The sequence below is a fragment of the Monodon monoceros genome, unplaced genomic scaffold, assembly GCF_005190385.1.
Source record: "Monodon monoceros isolate NGI ecotype Baffin Bay Population unplaced genomic scaffold, NGI_Narwhal_1 Super_Scaffold_3, whole genome shotgun sequence".
Classification (NCBI taxonomy): domain Eukaryota; kingdom Metazoa; phylum Chordata; class Mammalia; order Artiodactyla; family Monodontidae; genus Monodon; species Monodon monoceros.
The window spans coordinates 52,097,449-52,120,455 of NW_021703780.1; the positions used below are offsets into that span (position 1 = coordinate 52,097,449).

Below are 23,007 nucleotides of genomic sequence, written 5' to 3' on the forward strand. Positions count from 1 at the left end.
AAACAGGTTGCTGTAACTATAAATCAACAAAGCACCACAAAGAAATCACATCTATTAGGTGTGGGGGGAAGGAAACGGGAGGGGGGCTAGAACTGAGGTTATAGTTTCTAAAGTCAGCCCATAGGGCAAAAACATCTCATAGTCAAAATTATCTTTTTGTAATCCCTTAAATTACCACTACCACTCTGTAGTATTACTAGGTGTGTGACCAAACTATTTAATCTTTTTGTCTTTATCTCCTCAACCCATAAATATGTGCAGCAGTACTCACCTCAGAAGATTACTGAAATGTATGTAAACAACTCAGAGAGTGAAGGACACTGGGTAAGCATTCAATGTGTCTCTAGTTTATTTATAGACACATATAATTAAATGTGTATGTAATGTAATGCAAATGAATGCTGCAATGTTAACATTGTCTATAACATAACCACCAGAACTGATATAATAATCAACAACATTTAAGGAAAGAAGGAACACATCCTTCTGGAAGAAAATGATTCAAGCGAGAAGCCAACCATACAAAATGGAAAGATCATCCAAAAATCTAAGCTTAATCAAGGAAATGATTGTGTAAGAAAACAAAGTGCTTGTCATAAAAATCATAAGCCTAATCATGAGGCAACTGAAGTATCTGTCAGTTGAAACAATATAAATCCTTCTCATTTTGCTCAGATGCATTGTTAACACTAGAGAAATTCACCTATATCTACAGGTGGGACTCATTCTGATAGCTTCTGACAGACAGAAGACAATACTAAACACTAGTAAATGTTAGATATTATTATGTACTAAGCACTGAATTATCTCACTTAATCCTCATAACAATCCTATGAAACAGAGTAGGCCCGTTTGATAGAGAAGGCCCAGAGTGATTAAATACTTTGACCAAGGTCACACAAGTAGCAAATAGTGAAATCAGGATTTAAGTAATCTACACAGTGTTAGGCTACAGTTATAACTACTTCCATTTATTTGTGACTGAGGTGTTGTGTGTGTGTGTGTGTGTGTGTGTGTGTGTATTAACAACCACATAACAATAATGAAAAAAAAAATAGACACTTCATTCCTGAGAGGTAGAGTTTAACTACAAAACAAAATAAAGGGACTTCTCTGGTGGTCCAGTGGTTAAGACTCCGTGCTTCCACTGCAGGGGGCACGGGTTCAATCCCTGGTTGGGGAACTCAGATCCCGCATGCCGTGCGGCACAGCCAAAAAAAAAAAAAAAATTTTTTTTGGCCCAAACGGGGCTCACTTCAATTTAAAAACTAAAATTTGTAAAACATAAACAACTAAAACAAAAAACCTCACACTACATAAACTTAAGATTTACAGCTATTAAATTAAACAAAAAATTTCATAATTTTTTTCCTTTTTAACATATAAACTCTTGGAGTCAAACAGAACAAGATTTATTTCTAGCTCTACTGGTTATTTAATTATGCAAGATAGTAAACTTCTCTTAACTTCAAAGTTTCTTTGTCTGTAAAATAAGGAGGGATCCAGGTCTATACCTCACACAGCTAGTGAGAGAATAAGTAAAACTGGTAAAAAGCACCTGTGGCCAAACCCATAATAACCATTCAGAAGTGTTAGCACTATTCCTTAAAGATCTGTAGATAATGAACATGCAATCAATAATTATTGGGAATACAAAACAGAGCTTTTCACTCTGTAAACTCTCAAAAAGAACTTGTTAAACAAACAAATACATCTATCATAGACTGGAATTTGGACAGTGAAAACACGGAAGAAATCTGAAGCACAGGTGTTAGCATATTTTATTCTCTTAGCATTGTACAAGATGCAAACCATTGTACAAGATGCAGAGCTGATGACCAGGCATCCTGACTGTTCTAATACCCTTTCTACAAAACCATTTTGGACTAAAACTATCTGTTTAAGATTTGTAAAATATGAAATCCTTTACTGTTGTCATAAAACCAGGCTTGGGGGAATCATAAAACCAGGGTTGGTGGTCCAGTGGTTAGGACTCTATGCTTTCACTGCCTAGGGCGCAGGTTTAATCCCTGGTCAGGGAACTAAGATCCCTCAAGCTGCGTGGTACGGCAAAAAAAAAAAAAACCAAACTTGGTTGGTGATCAGTGTTAAATGTAAATTGTATTTTTTTTTTTTTTGGTTTGAACATCAAATTTTTCCACAGTACATGTAGTCACAAGAGAAAATGTAAATACATTAAAGAATTACATTAATAGAGTCCATACTTTTTTGGTACTTTGTCTATAACTGAACATGAACCTCAATTTTCCTAAAACTTCACTTTTAATGTAAAAAGATAAAAAATATCTGTAATGATAATAAATAAACTAAGTGTACCAAAAGGAAAACAATATCACCACATCAAGTTACATATATCTAAGGTTACATTATCAAAAAAACCCTTCAGCACATAACTTAATTCAATTCCCTCCTTTTACGGAAAGGCTCCTAAAATGGTTTGGCTAAGATCTATGATGGAGTAAAACAAGAAAGCTAACTCTGGGATTCTTAGTCTAGTACTATATCTCTTTAAGAGCACACAGATATACTGTAGCCTCTCTTGTAGAGCTGTCATACAAATTAGAAATAATTATTTGAGGATTATCTTTCATATATGTAAAGTAGAGAAGCCCAGTAAATGGATAAAAAGTGGGCATTCAATAAATGGTAGCAAAACTGGGATGAAATTTTCCTATTATATCACACTGACTCTCAAGTAGTAACAAGTTCAGGTTTCACTAAGAAAAATAATGAACACTTAGGGTTCAAAATGAAAACAATACTAACAGTAAATGCACACGGATAACCAGAAAGAGTTAGGAGATTAAAAGATAAAGTTATACATATGAGAATATGTAGATATGTGGGAAACATACAGAAAACACTAACCAACAAAAACAACTTAATGCAATTTATTAATATTTACAGGTATAAGAATCATGAAGTAAAAAAAAATTCAGTATATGGTAAGATTAATCTGCAAACCTCCCAGATATTGAAATCAGAAGTAAATCGTTAAAACAGAAAGGAAGGGGGCTTCCCTGGTGGTGCAGTGGTTGAGAATCCACCTGCTAATGCAGGGGACATGGGTTCAAGGCCTGGTTTGGGAATATCCCACATGCTGCGGAGCAACTAAACCCATGCACCACAACTACTGAGCCTACGCTCTAGAGCCCACGAGCCACAACTACTGAGCCCTCGCACCTACAGCCTGTGTTCTGCAACAAGAGAAGCCACCACGATGAGAAGCCAGTGCACTGCAACAAAGAGTAGCCTCCACTTGCCACAACTAGAGAAAGCCTGCACACAGCAAAGAAGTCACAACACAGCCATAAAAAAAAAAAAAAAAAATCCAAAAAAACCCCAGAAAGGAAGGACCATGGAGAAGAAGAGAGGATTTCAAAAAGAAATAACAGCACAGCAGAGGCATAAACAAGCTAAGCCAGAACTAACAAGAGTGAGCAAGTTTTTGACAGTGGAGAGTATTTACTGACAATCACAAATAAATAAGGCTGCTGAGGTGGAGAAGAGCCATACACGCTGAGAGAACTGAAACACCAAGGACAGAAAAACAGAAATAAGTTTTGAAAACAGGACAGTCCTGGGAGGCAGCAAACTAGGGTTCTGGTCCTAATACTCCTACTGCCTCAATATGAGCAGTCAGTAGGTATATCAAACCCCATCTGGCCCTCCTTGTGTCTGAAAAATAAGTGAGATACGTGATACCTAGAATTACTCTCAAGTCTAAAATATTGTCTGTAACAACTAATAATAGGGAGGTACTCCAGGGCAGGGGTGACAAACAGAGGTGCCTACAGTCAGGGAGGTACCAGAAATGCCAAAAATGAACCAGACCTAAGAACTGCAGTATTCCAACCTCTGTGTATTATAACTGAAATTCTCAGTTATGAGGAAACAAGAGGAGATGGGAGGGACTTATGGATTGGAAAGCTCATGACCCAGACAAAAAGGAAGCTACGACAGAGCTTCTGCCTTTATTTACACGTGGAAATGGAAGAGCAGGGTTGCCACACTGGCCAATTTTTCAAGACAGCTACAAATATGAATTTTTACTAACAATGATTCAAAATACATTAAGAGAATACATAAGCAAGTAACACATGTTTGCAAAGCACAGTTTTTAACATCTATCATAGGATTTTAAGCAGGAGACTGACAGCTTAAAAATCATCTTTTCAGAAGATATTCATACAAAGATTGAATTGGAACCAGGTATTGATTAAAAAGGAAATAATAGAGATAGAGAAAGTCACTAAGATGCTTCTGCTGAAAGGATAGACAATAAAAATAAAGGAAGAAATTGGCAGAATTTAGTGGCATACCGAACATGAAGCTGACCAAAGATAATTTGAAAATAAGGGTGATGATACATTATGAGGCATTAACTTAACCCATAGAAGAAATCACAAACATCTGAGGTTACCCCTAAATATATTTCTATATAATAGGACCAAATCCACTCACTGAAGCACTCCAAAAGGCACACAAAGGTCACTTAGGTTTAAAAGATAAGTCAAAGCCAACTTTGCAATCTAACTACTATACAAAGAGCTTTATACTAGCACATCGTTCTGGACTGCAAACACACTGTAAGTAAGTGCTGCTCAAAGTACAGCCAGCAGCCCAGGACCAGTCTACAAACTACTTGTGGTAAAGAAATTGTAAGTTTTTCTAAAACAAGGTTTGGAAACAATCTGACCAAAGCAAATTATACATTTGTTGAATCTACCAATAAAAAACTGAGCCTTGTATTTTCTTCATTTCATTTTGCTGTAATTTATTTGTATTGTATTTTACAAAATATTGGTCTGCAGTAGACGAGCAATGAAAAAACTGGTCCTTCACCATAGATAAGTGAAAAGTGGTGCTGCGAATTATATTATAAATTATTAATATGTTACAAAAAAGTAAAAGATAAGTTAAAAATTTGAAAATACAAAGTAAAAATCTATTAGCAGTATATTCGGTAAGTTTTTTGCCTTTGTTTTTGTCTTAAAAGGAACATATTTATTTAAATAGGCTTAAAATCTTTTATGTTCGGCAAATTAAAATGCTAAGTGGCAGATCTCTGGGTTGTATAAAATTACATTTTTGCATTTACAAAGAACTAATTCTGTTAAAAATTATGAGAAAAAAGTATGTCAAACCCTACAATAATTTTTAAATAAAGTTAACTTACCCATTGCTACATAGGACTTAAATCGTGTTGATAATCTGTCCACGAAGGCACTTAAAATTTCCAATCCCATTAATGACACCTACAGATTGAAAGAAATTTTAATGAATACAAATTATTGATGCATATTTTATTTTATTTTTTATTTTTTGCCGTACACGGGCCTCTCACTGTTGTGGCCTCTCCCCTTGCGGAGCACAGGCTCCGGACGCGCAGGCTCAGCAGCCATGGCTCACGGGCCTAGCCGCTCCGCGGCATGTGGGATCTTCCCGGACCGGGGCACGAACCCGTGTCCCCTGCATCAGGAGGCGGACTCTCAACCACTGCGCCACCAGGGAAGCCCACTGATGCATATTTTAATATCAGTATGTAACTGCTGACATAAAGATCTTCATATATTACCAAGTTTTTTAAAAAATAAGGAGATTGAAATATTCAGGGTGAACAGTCATGAGGGTAAGGCACCCTATTCTCAAATGGTTCAAAAATAATAATAATGATGATGACGCGCAAATGCAGGAAGATAGTGATATAGCATATTTGGCAAAATATTAATAACTGGTAAATTAGGTGAAGGGTACACAGGAGTTCACTGACTATACCTGTCACTTTCCTGTAATGTTGAAATGTTTCATAAATGAAACAGTTAAACAAAACAGCACATTTAATTACAGAGGAATTCTAGCTTCTGTCTGGGATGAAGAAACTGGAAAAAACCATCACTCCCACCATAAACAAGAAAAAGCCAAATAATCTACAAAACCATAACTATTCTTGAATTCATCAGAAAGCTAAGGTTGTAGAATAATCATCTAGGTTGAAATCTTTAGGAAAGACAGGTGCCAAGGAGAGTGGGACATAAGCAGTAGGTCACATGTGGCAGAGGACAGATGGAAAATGAAGCTGAGATGCAAGTGTGTAAAAAGAATTCAGCTATATTCAACTCACTGTTAATAGTTGAGTGTGGGTTAGCATGAAAATACAGAATCCCTATTAGCTGCAGACACAAGGAGAGTTCACACCCACTTGCCAGCTCTTTCTCCACAAACCTCCACTGACACTCATAATTAAGACTGAGGACAGGGCAGGAGATAAGAGAAAGTCTCTTGGTGGTTACAGGTCTCGTAGGAAGGGAGCAGCTGCCTCTGCAGGAAAAGCACAAACCTTTCCCGTTTCCTTGTCCTAAAAGAAACGACAGTTTGAAGCTACTGAGGGAAAGACAACGCTGTTACCCTCTAGACAGAGGTAAAAACTCATACCTATTAAGTAAAGAGAAAAGGAAAAAAAAAACAAGGCTTCTACTTCAAGGGTAGAAGCAAAAAACCATGCTGGGCTCCGATGATTAAAGGTTTCAGCTGAGGAGGGGCAGGATTTCTGATAAAGCCTTGCCCCCAAGATTCAGGGACAGAGGGTTCCTAAGACTGAAGCTGGACCAGGAAAACAGCTGGACCAGCCCCACTACCCATAAACCACCCAGCAAGAACAGAATAAGAAGCAACGGCAGTCTACCACTGGGGAAGAAGAAAACCCCTCTATGAAGCATGAGAAAAAAGAAGGCCTAAAGTGTGGGGGGGGTGGCGCAGAAACATTGAGGACCCAATAATTCCACTCCTAGGTATATACCCAAAGGAATTAAAGCAGGACGCAAACAGATGCTTGCATGCCAATGTTCATTACGCATCATTCATTACAGCCCGAAGGTGGAAAAGCCCAAATGTCCATCAACTGATGAATGAATAAACAAAATGTGGTATATGCATTCAATCAAATATGATTTGGCTATAAATAGTAATGACTGACACATGCAACAACATGGATAAACCTTAAAACATTATGATAAGTGAAAAAGCCAGACACAAATGGCTACATGTTCTGTGATTCAATTTATAAGAATGTCCAGAATAAGCAAATCCATAGATAGAAAGTAGATTAGCGGTACTTAGGACCAGCATATGTGGGGGATAGGAAGGTAACAGCTAAAGCTACCAGGTTCTTTTTTTTTTTTAAACATCTTTATTGGAGTATAACTGCTTTACAATGGTGTGTTAGTTTCTGCTTTATAACAAAGTGAATCAGCTATACATATATATATATTCCCAAATCTCCTCTCTCTTGTGTCTCCCTCCCACCCTCCCTATCCCACCCCTCTAGGTGGTCACAAAGCACCAAGCCGATCTCCCTGTGCTGCTTCCCACTAGCTATCTATTTAACATTTGGTAGTGTATATATGTCCATGCCACTCTCTCACTTTGTCCCAGCTTACCCTTCCCCCTCCCCGGGTCCTCAAGTCCATTCTCTACGTCTGCGTCTTTATTCCTGTCCTGCCCCTAGGTTCTTCAGAACCAATTTTTTTTTAAACGTCTTTATTGGAGTATAACTGCTTTACAATGGTGTGCTAATTTCTGCTTTATAACAAAGTGAATCAGTTACACATATACATATATCCCCATCTCTTCCCTCTTGCGTCTCCCTCCCTCCCACCCCTCTAGGTGGTCACAAAGTACAGAGCTGATCTCCCTGTGCTATGCGGCTGCTTCCCACTAGCTATCTATTTTACATTTGGTAGTGTATATATGTCCATGCCACTCTCTCACTTTGTCCCATCTTACCCTTCCCCCTCCCGGTATCCTCAAGTCCATTCTCTAGTAGGTCTGTGTCTTTATTCCTGTCTTGCCCCTAGGTTCCTCATGACCATTTTTTTGTTTGTTTTTTAGATTCCATATATATGTGTTAGCATACGGTATTTGTTTTTCTCTTTCTGACTTACTTCACTCTGTATGACAGACTCTAGGTCCATCCACCTCACTACAAATAACTCAATTTCATTTCCTTTTATGGCTGAGTAATATTCCACTGTATATATGTGCCACATCTTCTTTATCCATTCATCTGTTGATGGACACTTATGTTGCTTCCATGTCCTGGCTATTGTAAATAGAGCTGCAATGAACATTGTGGTACATGACTCTTTTTGAATTACGGTTTTCTCAGGGTATATGCCCAACAGTGGGATTGCTGGGTCGTATGGTAGTTCTATTTTTAGTTTTTTAAGGAACCTCCATACTGTTCTCCATTGTGGCTGTATCAATTTACTTTCCCACCAACAGTGCAAGAGGGTTCCCTTTTCTCCACACCCTCTCCAGCATTTGTTTGTAGAATTTTTATGATGGCCATTATGACTGGTGTGAGGTGATACCTCATTGTAGTTTTGATTTGCCTTTCTCTAATGATTAGTGATGTTGAGCATCTTTTCATGCGTTTTTTGGCAATCTGTATATCTTCTTTGGAGAAATGTCTATTTAGGTCTTCTGTCCATTTTTGGATTGGGTTGTTTGCCTTTTGATATTGAGCTGCATGAGCTGCTTGTATATTTTGGAGATTAATCCTTTGTCAGTTGCTTCATTTGCAAATATTTTCTCCCATTCGGAGGGTTGTCTTTTTGTCCTGTTTATGGTTTCCTTTGCTGTGCAAAAGCTTTGAAGTTTCATTAGGTCCGATTTGTTTATTTTTGTTTTTATTTCCATTTCTCTAGGAAGTGGGTCAAAAAGGATCCTGATGTGAAGCATGTCATAGAGTGTTCTGCCTATATTTTCCTCTAAGAGTTTTATAGAGTCTGGCCTTACATTTAGGTCTTTAATCCATTTTGAGTTTATTTCTGTGTATGGTGTTAGGAAATGTTCTAATTTCATTCTTTTACATGTGGCTGTCCAGTTTTCCCAGCACCACTTACTGAAGAGGCTGTCTTTTCTCCATTGTATATTCTTGCCTCCTGTATCAAAGATAAGGTGACCATATGTGTATGGGTTTATCTCTGGGCTTTCTATCCTGTTCCATCCATCTATAGTTTTGTTTTTGTGCCAGTACCATACTGTCTTGATTACTGTGGCTTTGTAATACAGTCTGAAGTCCGGGAGCCTGATTCCTCCAGCTCCACTGCTCTTTCTCAAGATTGCTTTGGCTATTCGGGGTCTTTTGTGTTTCCATACAAATTGTGAAATTTTTTGTTCTAGTTCTGTGAAAAATGCCATCAGGGTTCTTTTTGAGGTGATGAAAATGTTCTAAAATTGACTGTGCTGACTGTCATGCATACCTACAAATATACTACAAAAAAAATGAGCTGTACACTTCAAATGAGTGAACTGTACAATATGTGAATTATATCAATAAAGCTATTTAAAAAATTAAGTGAAAGTGCACCAATAGACACACTCATACACAAAATTTAATAGATGATAAAAGCAGTATCTCAAATCAACAGGAAAAACATGAACTCTTAGTAAGATCTGACTTAGGAATCTACCCCGGAGATAGACCAGCAAAATTATGAGAAGACACACAAAGATTATTGCAAGAGACTGGAAACTATCCAATCATTCATCAGTGGTATGGGACAGATTCAAAAAATTATGGTACATCCACACTAGAGAGTACTATGACACTTTAAAAATAAAAATGAGGGCTACCCTACTTCTGTTGTGCAATGCTCTCCAAGATATATTAAGTGAAAAAAGCAAGTTGGAGAAATTCATGTGTATATTTTAAAAAGGGGACTACAAATAGATTTAGTTATAAATGTTTATTTAAAATATAGCAACAATGGAAAGATAATCAGAAAAAAAATTTTATGGTTGGCAATAGGCTATAAGGAACAGAGAAAGAAACCACACTATTTTGAATATACCTTCTGTGTAGCAATAACTAATTTCATTGAAAATCAAATAAAATAAGTAAACCTAAATGTATACTCAATTAGTAGCATAACCACACAGAAGACTATTCCAAGTGACTTTAAAATACAGCAATTTGACTATTATCTCTCCAGTGGGATACACCCTAAGGACAAAAATGAAACTCTGCAAAAAAGAAACCATCAATGTTTTGAGAAATTCTGTTGATAGAAGGAGATACAGATGGAAGATATATAATAGTAAAAACTGCAGTCCTGAATCTGAATTAGAATATCAGTATGAACTCATGATATATTTTTCTTTAAATTAAACCTAACCCTATGCATTGAAAAAAATCTGGAAACAATGATCAGATGAGTAACAATAAGTTCCATTAGTACCCACACTGTAGTTTCCACATACCATTTCCCACAAAAAGGAACCAAAGCTTCTTGGAGAAGTGGCTGATTCCAGGGCAGGAGCAGAAAATATGATCTCATTATACCAGATAGCAAAGACTCTATCAAAGATTATTAGGGTCATGTGATAGAACAGCTTGGATATTAATAAGGATAATAACTGGGGACTTCTCTGGCAGTCCAGTGGTTAAGACCCTGCCCTTCCACTACAGGGGGCTTGGGTTCGAGTTCGATCCCTGGTTGGGGAACTAAGATCCCACATGCTATGCAGCGTGGCCCAAAACAAAACAAAACAAAACAAAAAAACACCAAAGAAACCAGCCTGAACATTTAAAAAAAACGGGGGGGGGGATAATAACTGTATTGTCTTGAAATGCATTACATATAGTTAAATGCAAGAGTTCATAATGATAACAAAAACTATCTGGTCAACACTGGAGGATACTAGTTATTTTTACCTCATTATTTTGACAATTAGTAAATAAAGAATCATATGAACTATAAACTATAGTTTATATATAAACTATACCACTGGGTAACCAAATACTAGTAAACAGTGGAAGTTTCTCTTTATAAAAGTATTCCAGCTAATGAATGAAGGAATGACATAATTAGAATACCATATTGCAAACCCTAATGAATAAGAGATCTAAACACTGAACATTAATGGCTGCTACCATCACAGAACAAGACCTTACATGCCTTCCTAATGTTACATGCCAGCTGGTGGAAGAAGAGCACTACTTATGAAGTAGTCTTGCCAAAAAAAAAAAAAGACTGATTCTGATCAAACTTTAGATCCAACTACCAATTTATAGGAAATACAGAGAAAACATCATAGGAATGAAATCAGCAAAATCCAGACTGTGGGAAACTCTACCACAAACAAAAGCCAAGAATTTTTTTTAAAAGGCACTGAGGGAGAAACAGATTAAGAGACTTAATAAACATGTTAGGACTTCCCTGGTGGTGCAGTGGTTAAAAACCCACCTGCCAATGCAGGGGACACAGATTTGATCTCTGGTCTAGGAAGAGTCCACATGCCGCAGAGCAACTAAGCCCAAGAGCTATAACTACTGAGTCCACATGCCACGGCTACTGAAGCCCGCGCATCTACAGCCCATGCTCCGCAACAAGAGAAGTCACCACAGTGAGAAGCCTGCACACTGCAACAAAGAGTAGCTTCTGCTCGCTGCAACTAGAGAAAGCCCATGTGCAGCAACAAAGACCCAACCCAGCCTAAATAAATAAACAAATAAACATGTTAACTGAGGTAAGCAGAAAAATGGCCTCCCAATGTGTTCACATCCTAATCCCCAGACCTGTGAAAAGATTAACTACATGGTAAAAAAAACTTTAAAGATGTGGTTAAGGATCTTAAGATGGGGAAATTACCCTAGGATTATCCTGGGCCCAAGAGTCCTTATAAGAGGCAGGGTGGAGAATCAGTCAGTCAGAGGAGATGTGATGACAGAAGCAGTGGTCAGAAAGAAAGATTGGGAGGATGAGATACTGAGGGCTTTGAAGATGGAAGAAAAGATCATAAGCCAAGAAATGTAGGCAGTTTCTAGAAGCTGGAAAATTCTCTAAGGTCTCCAGAAGGAATACAATCCTGCTGAAACCTTGATTTTATACCAATAAAACCCATTTCTGACTTCTGACCTCCAGGACTGTAAGAAAATAAATGTACCTTGTTTTAAGATACAAAGTGTGTGGTAACTTGTTACAGCAGCAATAGAAAACAAATATATTAATGAATCACAACATGTGAACCTTATTCAGATCCTGATTTTTCTTAAAACAACTAATTTAAAAATCTGTACTACATTTTTAAAAACTAGAAATTTAAACCCATCATATTTTATATCAAGGAATTTTTATGTATAATAGTACTGAGGTTATGCTATTTTTTTAAAGAGCACTTATTGATATCTTTGAGACATTAATAGAAAGACTTAACTGATGAAACAATATGTTTGCAATTTATGATAAATTCAATATTATAAAGATATCAAATCTTCCCCCCAAAAGATGACATCCAATGTAATCCCAATAAAAAGCCACAATTTTTTGGTGCAACTTGACTAGCTGGCTCTAAAATTCGCATGGGATAGTAAATAAAGACCCGATAATAGCCAACACATTCCTAAAGAATCTGGTGAGTGAATATGACACAGCAAACATCAAGATTTACCATGGAGCTACAAATAACTTGCTTGAATTTCCATTTAGACATCTTTCAACTTAGCCTGCATCTTGGCTAAGGATCCTTTCAGTAGAATACTAAAACCCTGAAAAAAGAAGAAAAAACTACTAGAGCAGTATTCCAATTTGCTCCTCACCAATTTCTTAGGAACTCAAATGCCTCCATTCAGATCCTTTTAAAAAAAGAGCAAAAATAATGTACTTTCTAACATGTATATATAAAATATAAAATAAAAATATAAACATATTATATAATATAAAATATACAACAATAAAATATTTAAAATATATAATATATGGGAATTCCCTGGTGGTGCAGGGGTTAGGACTCGGCACTTTCAGTGCCAGGGCCCAGGTTTGATCCCTGGTGGGGGAACTGAGATCCTGTAAGCCTCGTGGCTCAGCCAAATTTTATATATATGTATGATTGTGTATATATATGTATGTGTGTGTGTATATATATAGAGAGAGAGAGAAAGAGAGAGAGAGAGAGAGACATAAAAGCACAAATAACATACCTTTTAACAGGTAGAAAAACAGAAACCCCAAAAAGCAAACTTTGGGCTACAACCAAGCTTAAATTTTACGGTGTTTTTAAGCCACAAAACTGAAAATTTTTAAAAATGTATGGGGAATTCCCTGGTGGTCCAGTGATTAGGACTTGGGACTTTCACTGCCAAGGCCTGGATTCAATCCCTGGTCAGGGAACTAAGATCCTGCAAGTGGCATGGCATGGCCAAAAAAAAAAAAATTATGAAATTTTATTAACCCCAAGAAGTCCCAGAACCTTTAGGGTCATTTTCCTATTCTTTCTTTCTCTCTCTCACTCCCTTTTTACCTCTGAATTACAAGTGGTTGAACATCTTTGAGTAATCTGACATCAATAAACTCACACGCAAGTTGTCATCTTGGTGACAGAGTTTTAATTCAATATAATGTTTAATCTTCAAAATGATTTAAATCAGAAATGTCGTCAACCAACAACAGAGCTAAGTAATTGCACGCGATAGTAATTACCCCCAATTTAAGAATCACAACTGGGACTTCCTTGGCGGTCCAGTGGTTAAGAATCCGCGCTTCCACTGCAGGGGGCAAGGGTTTGATCCGTGGTGGGAGAACTAAGATCCTGAATGCTGCGCAGTACGGCCAAAAAAAAAACAAAAAACCACAACTTTCCATGTAAAAGTCAGAAAGCCTGACAACAAGAGTTCTTGAAATCTAGGTAGGACATAAGCTTAATTCACAGTCATAGATTTTTTTCCACCACAGGTGCAACAGAGGAAAGGCATGTGTTATTCATAACAAGCATACTTTTGTAATGCTCCTTCTCTCATTAGGAAATACTGTAGGTGTACAGGACTTTTTTTCCCCACACAAATTAACTCAGCATCTAAGAAAATGAGTAAAAGAATGGGATAGAATAATTGGCAAGTGAACATGTATGCACAGATCAAATAAGTAAAACATGATGGCTTACAAATTTTGAAAACCTGAACAGAAATATCAGGTTTTTATATAAATATATTAAAAAACTATTTCCCTCAAAAAAGGAGGGAAATAAGTAACTTAAAGATACTGATAAATTCTAGGTAGGGCAAGGGGGACAAGACAGGAAGTATAACCCAATATTTCCACTGCTAGACACATAACCAAGAACAATTACTGGAGACACACAGTATTCTTCCCTGCAGCTCTGCAGCCCAAAAGTATATGGCCATACTTGGTAGCCCTGCTGCCAGTCATTTAAGTAAATAAAAGCCCTGTTTGAAGTTATCAGAGGCTAACACTTTTGTGTGTGTGTACACAGTTTTACTATATGAGGTTTCCAGGAATGCAGCCAGCAGATAAATCAAATGTGCTTTCATACACTTTCACTGATTCTACAAATACTGAGAGCCTGCCATGGGTACAAATGCTGGAAGGTGGGTACATACAGTAGTGGGAATCTTAATAAATTCTAGTTCCTTCAGTTTTCTCAGTGAAGTAGGAAGCAAGGCCATCAGCTGAAACTGATGATGGAAGCAGAACTATTGATAGGTCTGAGGGGAGAGGAACAGATTGAAAGAATGAATGAACCAAGAAAACATAGGAAGATTGCCAGGCTCCAAAGAGGACCCACTTGAAGGTCAGGAATTTAAAATGAAAGCAGGGGCTTCCCTGGTGGCACAGTGGTTGAGAGTCTGCCATGCAGGGGACACGGGTTCGTGCCCCAGTCCGGGAAGATCCCACATTCCGCGGAGCAGCTGGGCCCGTGAGCCATGGCCGCTGGGCCCGTGAGCCATGGCCGCTGAGCCTGCGCGTCTGGAGCCTGTGCTCCGCAGCGGGACAGGCCACAACAGTGAGAGGCCCGCGCACTGCAAAAAAATAAATAAAAAAAATGAAATCAGTTAGAGGTTTTGTGTTTTTCTCCATCCACCTTCAGTTGCACTGGTGCAGGTGCAGGGTAGGTAGGGTTCGATTAACTAGGATTACATTTTATCAAATGAGAACCACAAAGGAAAAGTGAGGAGGGAGAAGAGAATTAAAAATGAATGTAAGGGTGTGATTGACTGACTAGGATATTTAAACTCAGACAAGAGGGATAATGGGACAGTTAAAACTTAAATGAATTGAATGTCACATGGGGTGGTCAATCTCTTTAAGATGGTATAGTCAAAGAAATAAGGTTCAGAATTTATAGTCACAGAATATCACAACCACCAACAGTAATGCCGCTGGTGAAGTCTGAATAATGAGCAACCACATACCTGTAGTGGTCTGAATCGGCATTTATAGCAATATGTACTGATGCAGCCATCTGACTAGCATTATGTCTTCCTGGGTAGTCAGGCTGGCACATTTCCATATTGAAACATTTTATCTCATTATAAATTATGTGTAATTTTCCTTTATAGTACAGTTAGGTCATTACTGGGATTTTTTAAAATGATGTGTATTGAGTATTATCTATAAATTTTATTTCAGGATTGTAAAGGGGGCATTAAAAGAAGGCACTGAATCTGACAGGGTTCAGAATCACCACCCTACAGAAACTCCCATGCACATGTACAAGGTGACAATGCAAAAGGACAATGCGAACAGGAAAAAGTTAAAAACAACCTGGATGTTCTTCCTATATGGCAGGTAAAAGGAAGAGACAACATCCATATATACAGATAGACTTCAAACTAAAAAATAGTATATTGTAAGAAATTGATGGTTTATAAGATATACAATCAAGGTGATGCTAACATTGAAAAGTAAAATCCTTCAAATGGCAAAAGGGCTGTGATTTTGGATTATAAGACTTGAAATCCTAGCACATTACTAGCCCAGCACTAGTTATAATATAAATGGTACTTACTGTTTTCTCCATTTTTAGGGTCAACTTGTTATAGTTGCAGATAGATAAAATTAAAAAGTGAGAGTAGAGCTGACAAATGATAGGATATTGAAGAGGTTTACAAAAGTATAGAAAAGGAAAGGAAAATCCTGATCTCCCTTGGTTTAAGTACTCCACCAATATACCAGGTCTAGGACCTACGCCAAGATACTTTTATCTTTTCTACAAAATGAGGAAATAATACTGACTTTCTAAGGCCACCTTAAAGATTAAAATGAGATAATGGAAATAAAGCACTTAAGACAATGCCTGATACTCACTAAGGACTTTTAAAATGGTGGGTATCATATTTAACTGCATTTTATAAGGGACAGTTTATTGCTGTTGTACCATTTTAAAATCTGGGAACTCATGAAATCACAGGACTATCCTTACCAAAGTCAAACACCAGAGCATATATATTTTATATAATATACATACCTATTCCCACATTTTTAATCTTCAATTATGATTTCTCCACTGGGATGAAGACCCCAACCGTCCATTTAACATCTCAACTTGGATGTCAAACGACCTTCTCAAGCCTAACTTTTTACTTCCTTCACCCAACTTTTCTCAGTCTTCCCCATTTCAGTAAATACTACCCTCTATTGGTGCTCAAGCAACGCAACTACCCCTAACTGCTCTCTCTCAATGCTCATATTCAATGCAAGAGGAGGTGCTATTGGCTTTACCACCAAGTCACATACCAAATCTTCCACTACTCAGTACTGCCACTGCTACCAAACAAGCCTTAGCCACCATCGCTCTCCTTCTTCTTATGCTGCTTTACTGTCCACTGCCCACAAAGCAGCCAACCCTCTACATAAAAACCTCCGCCAATTTAGAATAAAATCCTACGAAGCTCTTTCTACCTGCCTCCTCAACTTCACCTTTCTGAACACCTCACTCACTTGTAAACTCTAGCCATGCTGGCCTTCTTTATGTTCCTCCACAGAACTAGGTTCTCTGCATTTGCAGTTTCCTCTCCCTAAAGGCATTCTTCATTCCTGTATTTCTTTCCTGTCTGTACTCAAATTTCACCTCACTTCCTTTACTTCCAAAATAGTCTCATCTTCTCCTCATTCTTTCATATCAGTTGATTTACAAACACTTGTTACTTGAAACTATTCAATTTTTATACCTATCTGTCTCCAAGACAGCAGTGATCTCACTCTTCCCTCCTTTATATCACTCTCTCAGTGAGGTCTTCAATGACCAACTATTTAAAATTCCAACATCTGCATCCTGCCCAACACTCCTATTCCCTTCACTGCTTTTCTCCAAAGCATTTACCACCATCTAACATACTACAGATTTTAGTTATTTTATCTTGTTTATTCCTCTGCGCCCACGAGAATCTAAGCAAGGATTTCTGTCTTTTTTTCACTATTGTATCCCAAGTGCCCAGAAGATTGTCTGCACATGGTAAGTCCTCAATTAATATCCAAATGAAGCTGAATGAATAAGGCTTTCTAGTCTTGTTCACAGGTGGGTCTTCAATATCTGGAATAATACCCAGCATATAAGTATAGTCACTCAAATTCACTGTTATTAAGAAACTCAAATTCTGAAGTACTATCAAATCCAAAGAAAAACTATATTTTTTTCAGCATAACTTGAAATTTAAGTACATTTCTATTTGTATGTATGTTCAAAAAATTCCATGATACACTTTTTTCAAAAGATTTAAATATTCATTGTATCTTGAATAAAAAATGATGACCTAGCTTGGTAACTTAGTTTATAAATCCCAAATAAACTAATTAGAATGCCCTCTCCCTAACAATGTCAGAAAAGCTCTTATACTACAGAATTCAGTAGAAAGGAGAGAACTAATGATTCAAGGAGAGATCAGAATTAATGAATTAATGTCCTTGAGAAGGCAAGAGGGCATGGGATACACATGCCTTCATACCCATGTGGGGGGACTGGTAGAAGTGGGAAAGATAGATAATTTGTTCACTATAACAGAGAAGACAGAGTTATATGGGCACAGCTACAAGGAAGTATGTAGGTGAGGATGTGGGAGTTCTCTTCGGATTTCTGAAATTGTCTCAGGCTATAGTATCTACTGAGGACCATGGAGAGAATGTGTAGTAAAGAGATAAGAACTTGAGTCAGATCCCTGAAGGATTCTAACTCTTAAGGATCAGTTAAAGGAAAAACATAACACTGAGTAGAAGTAGTGCTTAGAGACAAGAAAAAACAGGATACTGTGGTATCACAGAAGCCAAAAATATGTTTCAAGAGATGGGACTACTTAACTGCCATTCACTGATGGTACATCTGAGGAGTGAAATGGCCCAAAGCCAATTCAACCATAGCCAGCGTAGAGGTGACACATCAACCTTCACTTGGGAAGGATAGCAAGCATTACCAAAGAGCCGACTTTCTACAGCAGCCTAGGCTGTAACACAAAATCACCTATCTTGAGTGTGTATGCTCTTCTTACAGTGTAAGTAAATTTAGCTTGTTTCTTCCAAAGAAATAAGACTAATCCCCTAAACAGTAATGACATATTCTTAAATATTAACTTTTCCCAGTTTTTAAAAATAATAAAGAGATAGTATATAATGGAGCACTAAAGTGGTTAATTCTCAAACTGTCTATTATTCTTGTAAAACGTCAAACCCTTCCAAAACTCATATAAGTTTCACCATTAAATCTGCATAATAATTTTAGAGTTTGCTTTTCTTCTCCATGATGATAATGCTTTCAAAGTACAGCCTATTCGCTGGGTTATAAGGATCTATTACTAAGAAGAATCACTTCATCCACAGGACGTTTGGGCCAACATTTTAAAGCAACACTGCCACCAGAAGACTAGAAAGAAAAGTTACTGCCAAAAACCACAGTTCAGGCTGATTACAGAATATTTACCTGGTCTCCCAACTTGGCTACATTACAACCTGCCTACTACCGGCTCTTCAGAAACACTCATTCCTTCTTGTACCTCATCCTTTTATTTTTTTGTCAGCATCAGCTAACCTTCTACGGCACGGTTTCAAATCCGAGTCAGTCCTCAACTGCGGCAAAACAAAATGACAGCATTCAACTGCCTTCCGTCGGCCATAACGAAAAGCAAATAAATAATGCCATGAGGTCAGCATCTTTTCATTGGATTTAACAGTAAACTTAATCAGGCATGCTATTGAGCTCTAAAGATGCCTTAGACACGAAAAGCACAACCTTCCAGACACACACACACACACACACACACACAAACTATATAAGAAAAAAAGAAACAGGCGATTAAGTAGGATAAAAATCACTAATGAACAGGGATTAACTTGACATCTTTCAACTTAAAATTTGTATCCTCATGTCCTACGTCTTGGTCTGGGTAGTGTTTACATAGGTACGTAGAAATGTAAAACGTCTTCGAACCTTTTATGCATGTAAATGATCACTGATTTTTTAAAATACGTGACGAAACATTATATCCCACTGACAAGGAACTCCGCACGGTGCGGCGTCACGGAATCGCTGAATTTGTCACTGTTCACAATTGTGGAAAAAGTTGGTCGTGGTGGGAAGTCGGTCTCCGGCTCGAGTTCGGAGAGGCAGGCTCCCCGGTGGGGGCGCGTCGGGGGACCCCGAGTTCGCGAGGCGGTTCCGAGGTGACCGACGCCCCCCCCGAGGGCTCGCCCAGCCGGCCTCGTACATCCGTGATTAAAGGGCCGACGGGGGAGGGCGTGCCCGGCCAGGCCGCGCCGCTGCCGCTTACCCGGTAGTTGCTCGAACCCACCCAGCCGGTGAGAGCGTCGACCGTCTTGCCCACACAGCCCAGGTCCTCCTCCAGGTCTGGGATGGCGCCGGGGACGCCGAGGTAGAGCAGCAGCTCCTGGCCGACCTGCAGGCGGCCGCCTACGTCCTTCTGCTGCACCTGGGCGCTGAAGTACTCCATGCAGCGGGGTTCCATGGCCGCGACCGCTCGCCCGCCCGTGAGGGACCAACTTTCGCCGAGCGCCGCCCAGCCGCCAGCGCGGGGCCCCACGGGAACGGGAGGGACGCGCTGGGTTCGGCCAAGGCGCGGCTCGTGGGGCGCGGCGGGTATAGCGTCAGGCGCGGATCGGCCCCCAAACTAGTCAAACTCGGCGCCCCCCGCGCCCCAACCCGCTTCAGAGGCCGCGGCCGCCGGCGACGTCAGCGCGCGCTTGACGTCAACGCGACGCCGGCGGGCGAGCGCCCGCCCGCCTGTCCGGACTCTAGCTTCGCGGGGGAGGCGGGGGCGGAGGCGGAGGCAGGGGCGGGAACCGTTGGGGACAGTGGGACCCCTGCGGGGAATTGGGGTCGGACCGTGTTGGCACCCCCGGGAAGCCGACAGTTCTCTGCAACCCGCCATCTCAGCAGCCTGCCCTCGCCCTGTAAAATCGAGAACACTTCCAGGTTTTCCTCCACTTGAAACCAATACTTTGGAAAGTTTCTGGTACTTGGAATTCCACTTTCCCAGCCCCACTCCCGGGTTTTTGGGTTTGTTTTGTTGTTGTGGTGGTTGTTGTTGTTTTACTTTGTAGAATACACTTCCTTATTTAAAAAACAAAAAACAAACACCATGACTCCTGCTTCCGGTTGGGTCACCATGTGATGCTTTTTTTTTTTTTAACTAAGGTTTAATTTGCAGAGTAAAATGCACAGATTTTAAGTGTTCAGTCCATGTGCTTTGGCAAATGTATTCACCAGTGTGAAGAGCTACCATCCTAAAGAACTTGGAGCACATTTTCATCACCCTAGGAAGTTCGAGGAACATCCCAGTCAATAACCACTGCCTTGCCAAGCGTTTCTAATCGGATTTCTATCACTGTAGCATAGGTTTCCCTGTTCTTTAATTTCATGTGACTTCACACAGTTTGTACTCTTATTGACTCGGGCTTCTTTCTTTCTTTAGCATACGTTTTAAGGCTGATCCAGTGCTGTTGGTGTGTCAGTAATCCCTTTTTATTGCTGAGTAGTATTCCATATATGGAAGAACCACAGTTCGTGACCCAGTCACCTGTTTATAGACAGTTGAGTTGTTACATTTTTCAGTTTTCCAGCTGTAACCAGCCATAACCATTAGTGTACAAGTCATTGTGCAGAGACAGGCTTTCATTTCTCCTGGGTAAATACCAAGGACTGGAATTACTAGGTCGTATGAGAAGTGTATGTTTAACTTTAGAAGAAACAGCCAAGCTGTTTTCCAAAGTGGCTGGACCATATTACACTCCCAGCAGAAGTACTCGGAAGTTCCAGTTGTTCCACATCCTCCACAATATTTGGTATGGTTGGGGTAATTAGTTTTAGCCATTTTAGTGTGTGTAAACTGGTCTATAATACATTCTAAATGCACATTGGGACTTCTCTGGCAGTCCAGTGGTTAGGGCTCCGCGCTTCCACTGCAGGAGGTGATGGTTTGATCCTTAGGGAACTAAGATCCCGCATGCCCTGCGGTGTGGCCTAAAATAAATAAATAAATAAAAATTAAAAAAAATAAATGCACATTGTGTTTAGTTTCCTGCCAATTATTTCCAGCCACAATTTAATAATTATTTTATGTATCTGTCTCCTCTATTACACAGAAAGCTCCAAGATCATTTGTGTTTTCCCTTGGATGGTGTTTGGCAAATAATGGGTGCTCAGTCAATTTAAGTTGAACAAGTGAATGAATGTAATGAAATGCTTGAAATGTTCACAGTAACAAAATAATAACAACAAAAACAATAATAATACACTCTCCAGATTCAAAAAAACCTCTCTTCTGTGTTTACTCTGAGGTTTTTTCTATATTTCTCTGTTTCTCTTTGTATTGTAATGTAAAGTTTCTTCCATCTTTAATTGACTGTAATCTCCCTGCAGTTAGGCCTCAATCAAGTAAACTGTAGTAACTGTTCCTTGAGTGTCTAAAGGTTCTGTTCATATGGGTTACAGAAGAATATAAAAAAGGGGTCCAACCCAAAGAAGTTTGTTTTCTAATTGCCAGGGACCAGGTGCAGTATGTGATATAGGAAAAAAAAAAAATGTAGGAGGCTCTGGATTCTAGGTTCAGCCCTACCTGTCCCTGTGACCAAAAGTTACTACTGCCCTAAGCCCTCTGTTGTCTCCATTCACCCTTCTGAACTTGTGTAACTCAAGGTCTTTAAGTTGATAACTAAATAGTCTTCACGTTATAAAATAATATTATGGCATTTGAGTAACGTTGGAAGTACCTATGAAGTGTTTAGTAACGCTGGTTACTATTACCTATGCATACCCTCTGTGTGTTTCTTTAATTCATCGACAAATATCTTCTGAAAGCTCGTTATGTGCTACACACTGTGGCAGGGTCCACAGATACAAAGTTCATTTAGATCTGGTCTCTACCCACAACAAACCTAAGTACAGACAAGAAAATCAACATTCCCAGGATGCGAGGATGGGGTAAGCAGAAGGTATTTGGAAGCCTATATGAGAGGCTTCTTATCTAGATGGCACTGAGAATGGGGGTGGGAGAGGTGTAAACCAGGGAAGGCTTCCTGGAGAGGTTTATGTATAAATTGAGTTTTGAGAACATATAGGAATTAGCTAATTAAAGAAGTGATTTTTTTCATATGCTCCAGCAATCCCACTCCTGGGCATATACCCAGACAAAACTATAATTAGAAAAGATACATGCACCCCTATGTACATAGCAGCACTATTTACAACAGCCAAAATGTGGAAACAACCTAAATGTCCATTGACAGATGAATGGATAAAGAAGATGTGGTACATATGTATATACAATGGAATATTATGCACCCATTAAAAAGAATGAAATAATGCCCTTTGCAGCAACATGGATGGACCTAGAGATGATCATACTAAGCAAAGTAAGCCAGAAAGAGAAAGAGAAATACCACATGATATCACTTATATGTGGAATCTAAAATAAGACACAAATGAACATATCTACGAAACAAAAACAGACTTACAGATATAGAGAACAGACTTGTGGTTGCCAAGGGGGAGTGGAGGGTGGAGGAGGGAAGGACTGGGAGTTTGGAATTAGCAGATGGAAACTATTATATATAGAATGGATAAACAACAAGGTCCTACTGTAATAGCACATGATTCAACATTCTGTGATATTCAACATTCTGTGATAACCCATAATGGAAAAGAATATGAAAAAGAATATATATATGTATAACTGAGTCA

At 38.9% G+C, this 23,007-nt stretch overlaps 1 protein-coding gene across 8 annotated transcripts in view; it reads right to left on the bottom strand.

The window, feature by feature from the left end:
- The window catches only part of CLASP2 (cytoplasmic linker associated protein 2), a 177,705-nt gene extending 157,696 nt beyond the window's left edge, over positions 1-20,009 (bottom strand). For 4 of the 8 annotated variants that reach the window (XM_029241792.1, XM_029241789.1, XM_029241791.1 and 1 more), the window contains exons 1-2: positions 19,580-20,009; positions 5,201-5,279 (exon numbers count right to left, since the gene is read on the bottom strand). In XM_029241792.1, the coding sequence (XP_029097625.1) occupies positions 5,201-5,279; positions 19,580-19,774 (274 nt within the window). In that variant the 5' untranslated portion in view covers positions 19,775-20,009. Of the gene's footprint in view, positions 1-5,200; positions 5,280-19,579 lie in introns of those variants that run through there. The other 4 variants (XM_029241793.1, XM_029241788.1, XM_029241787.1 and 1 more) reach the window with 2 other exon arrangements.
- Between the last annotated feature and the right edge of the window lie 2,998 nt (positions 20,010-23,007).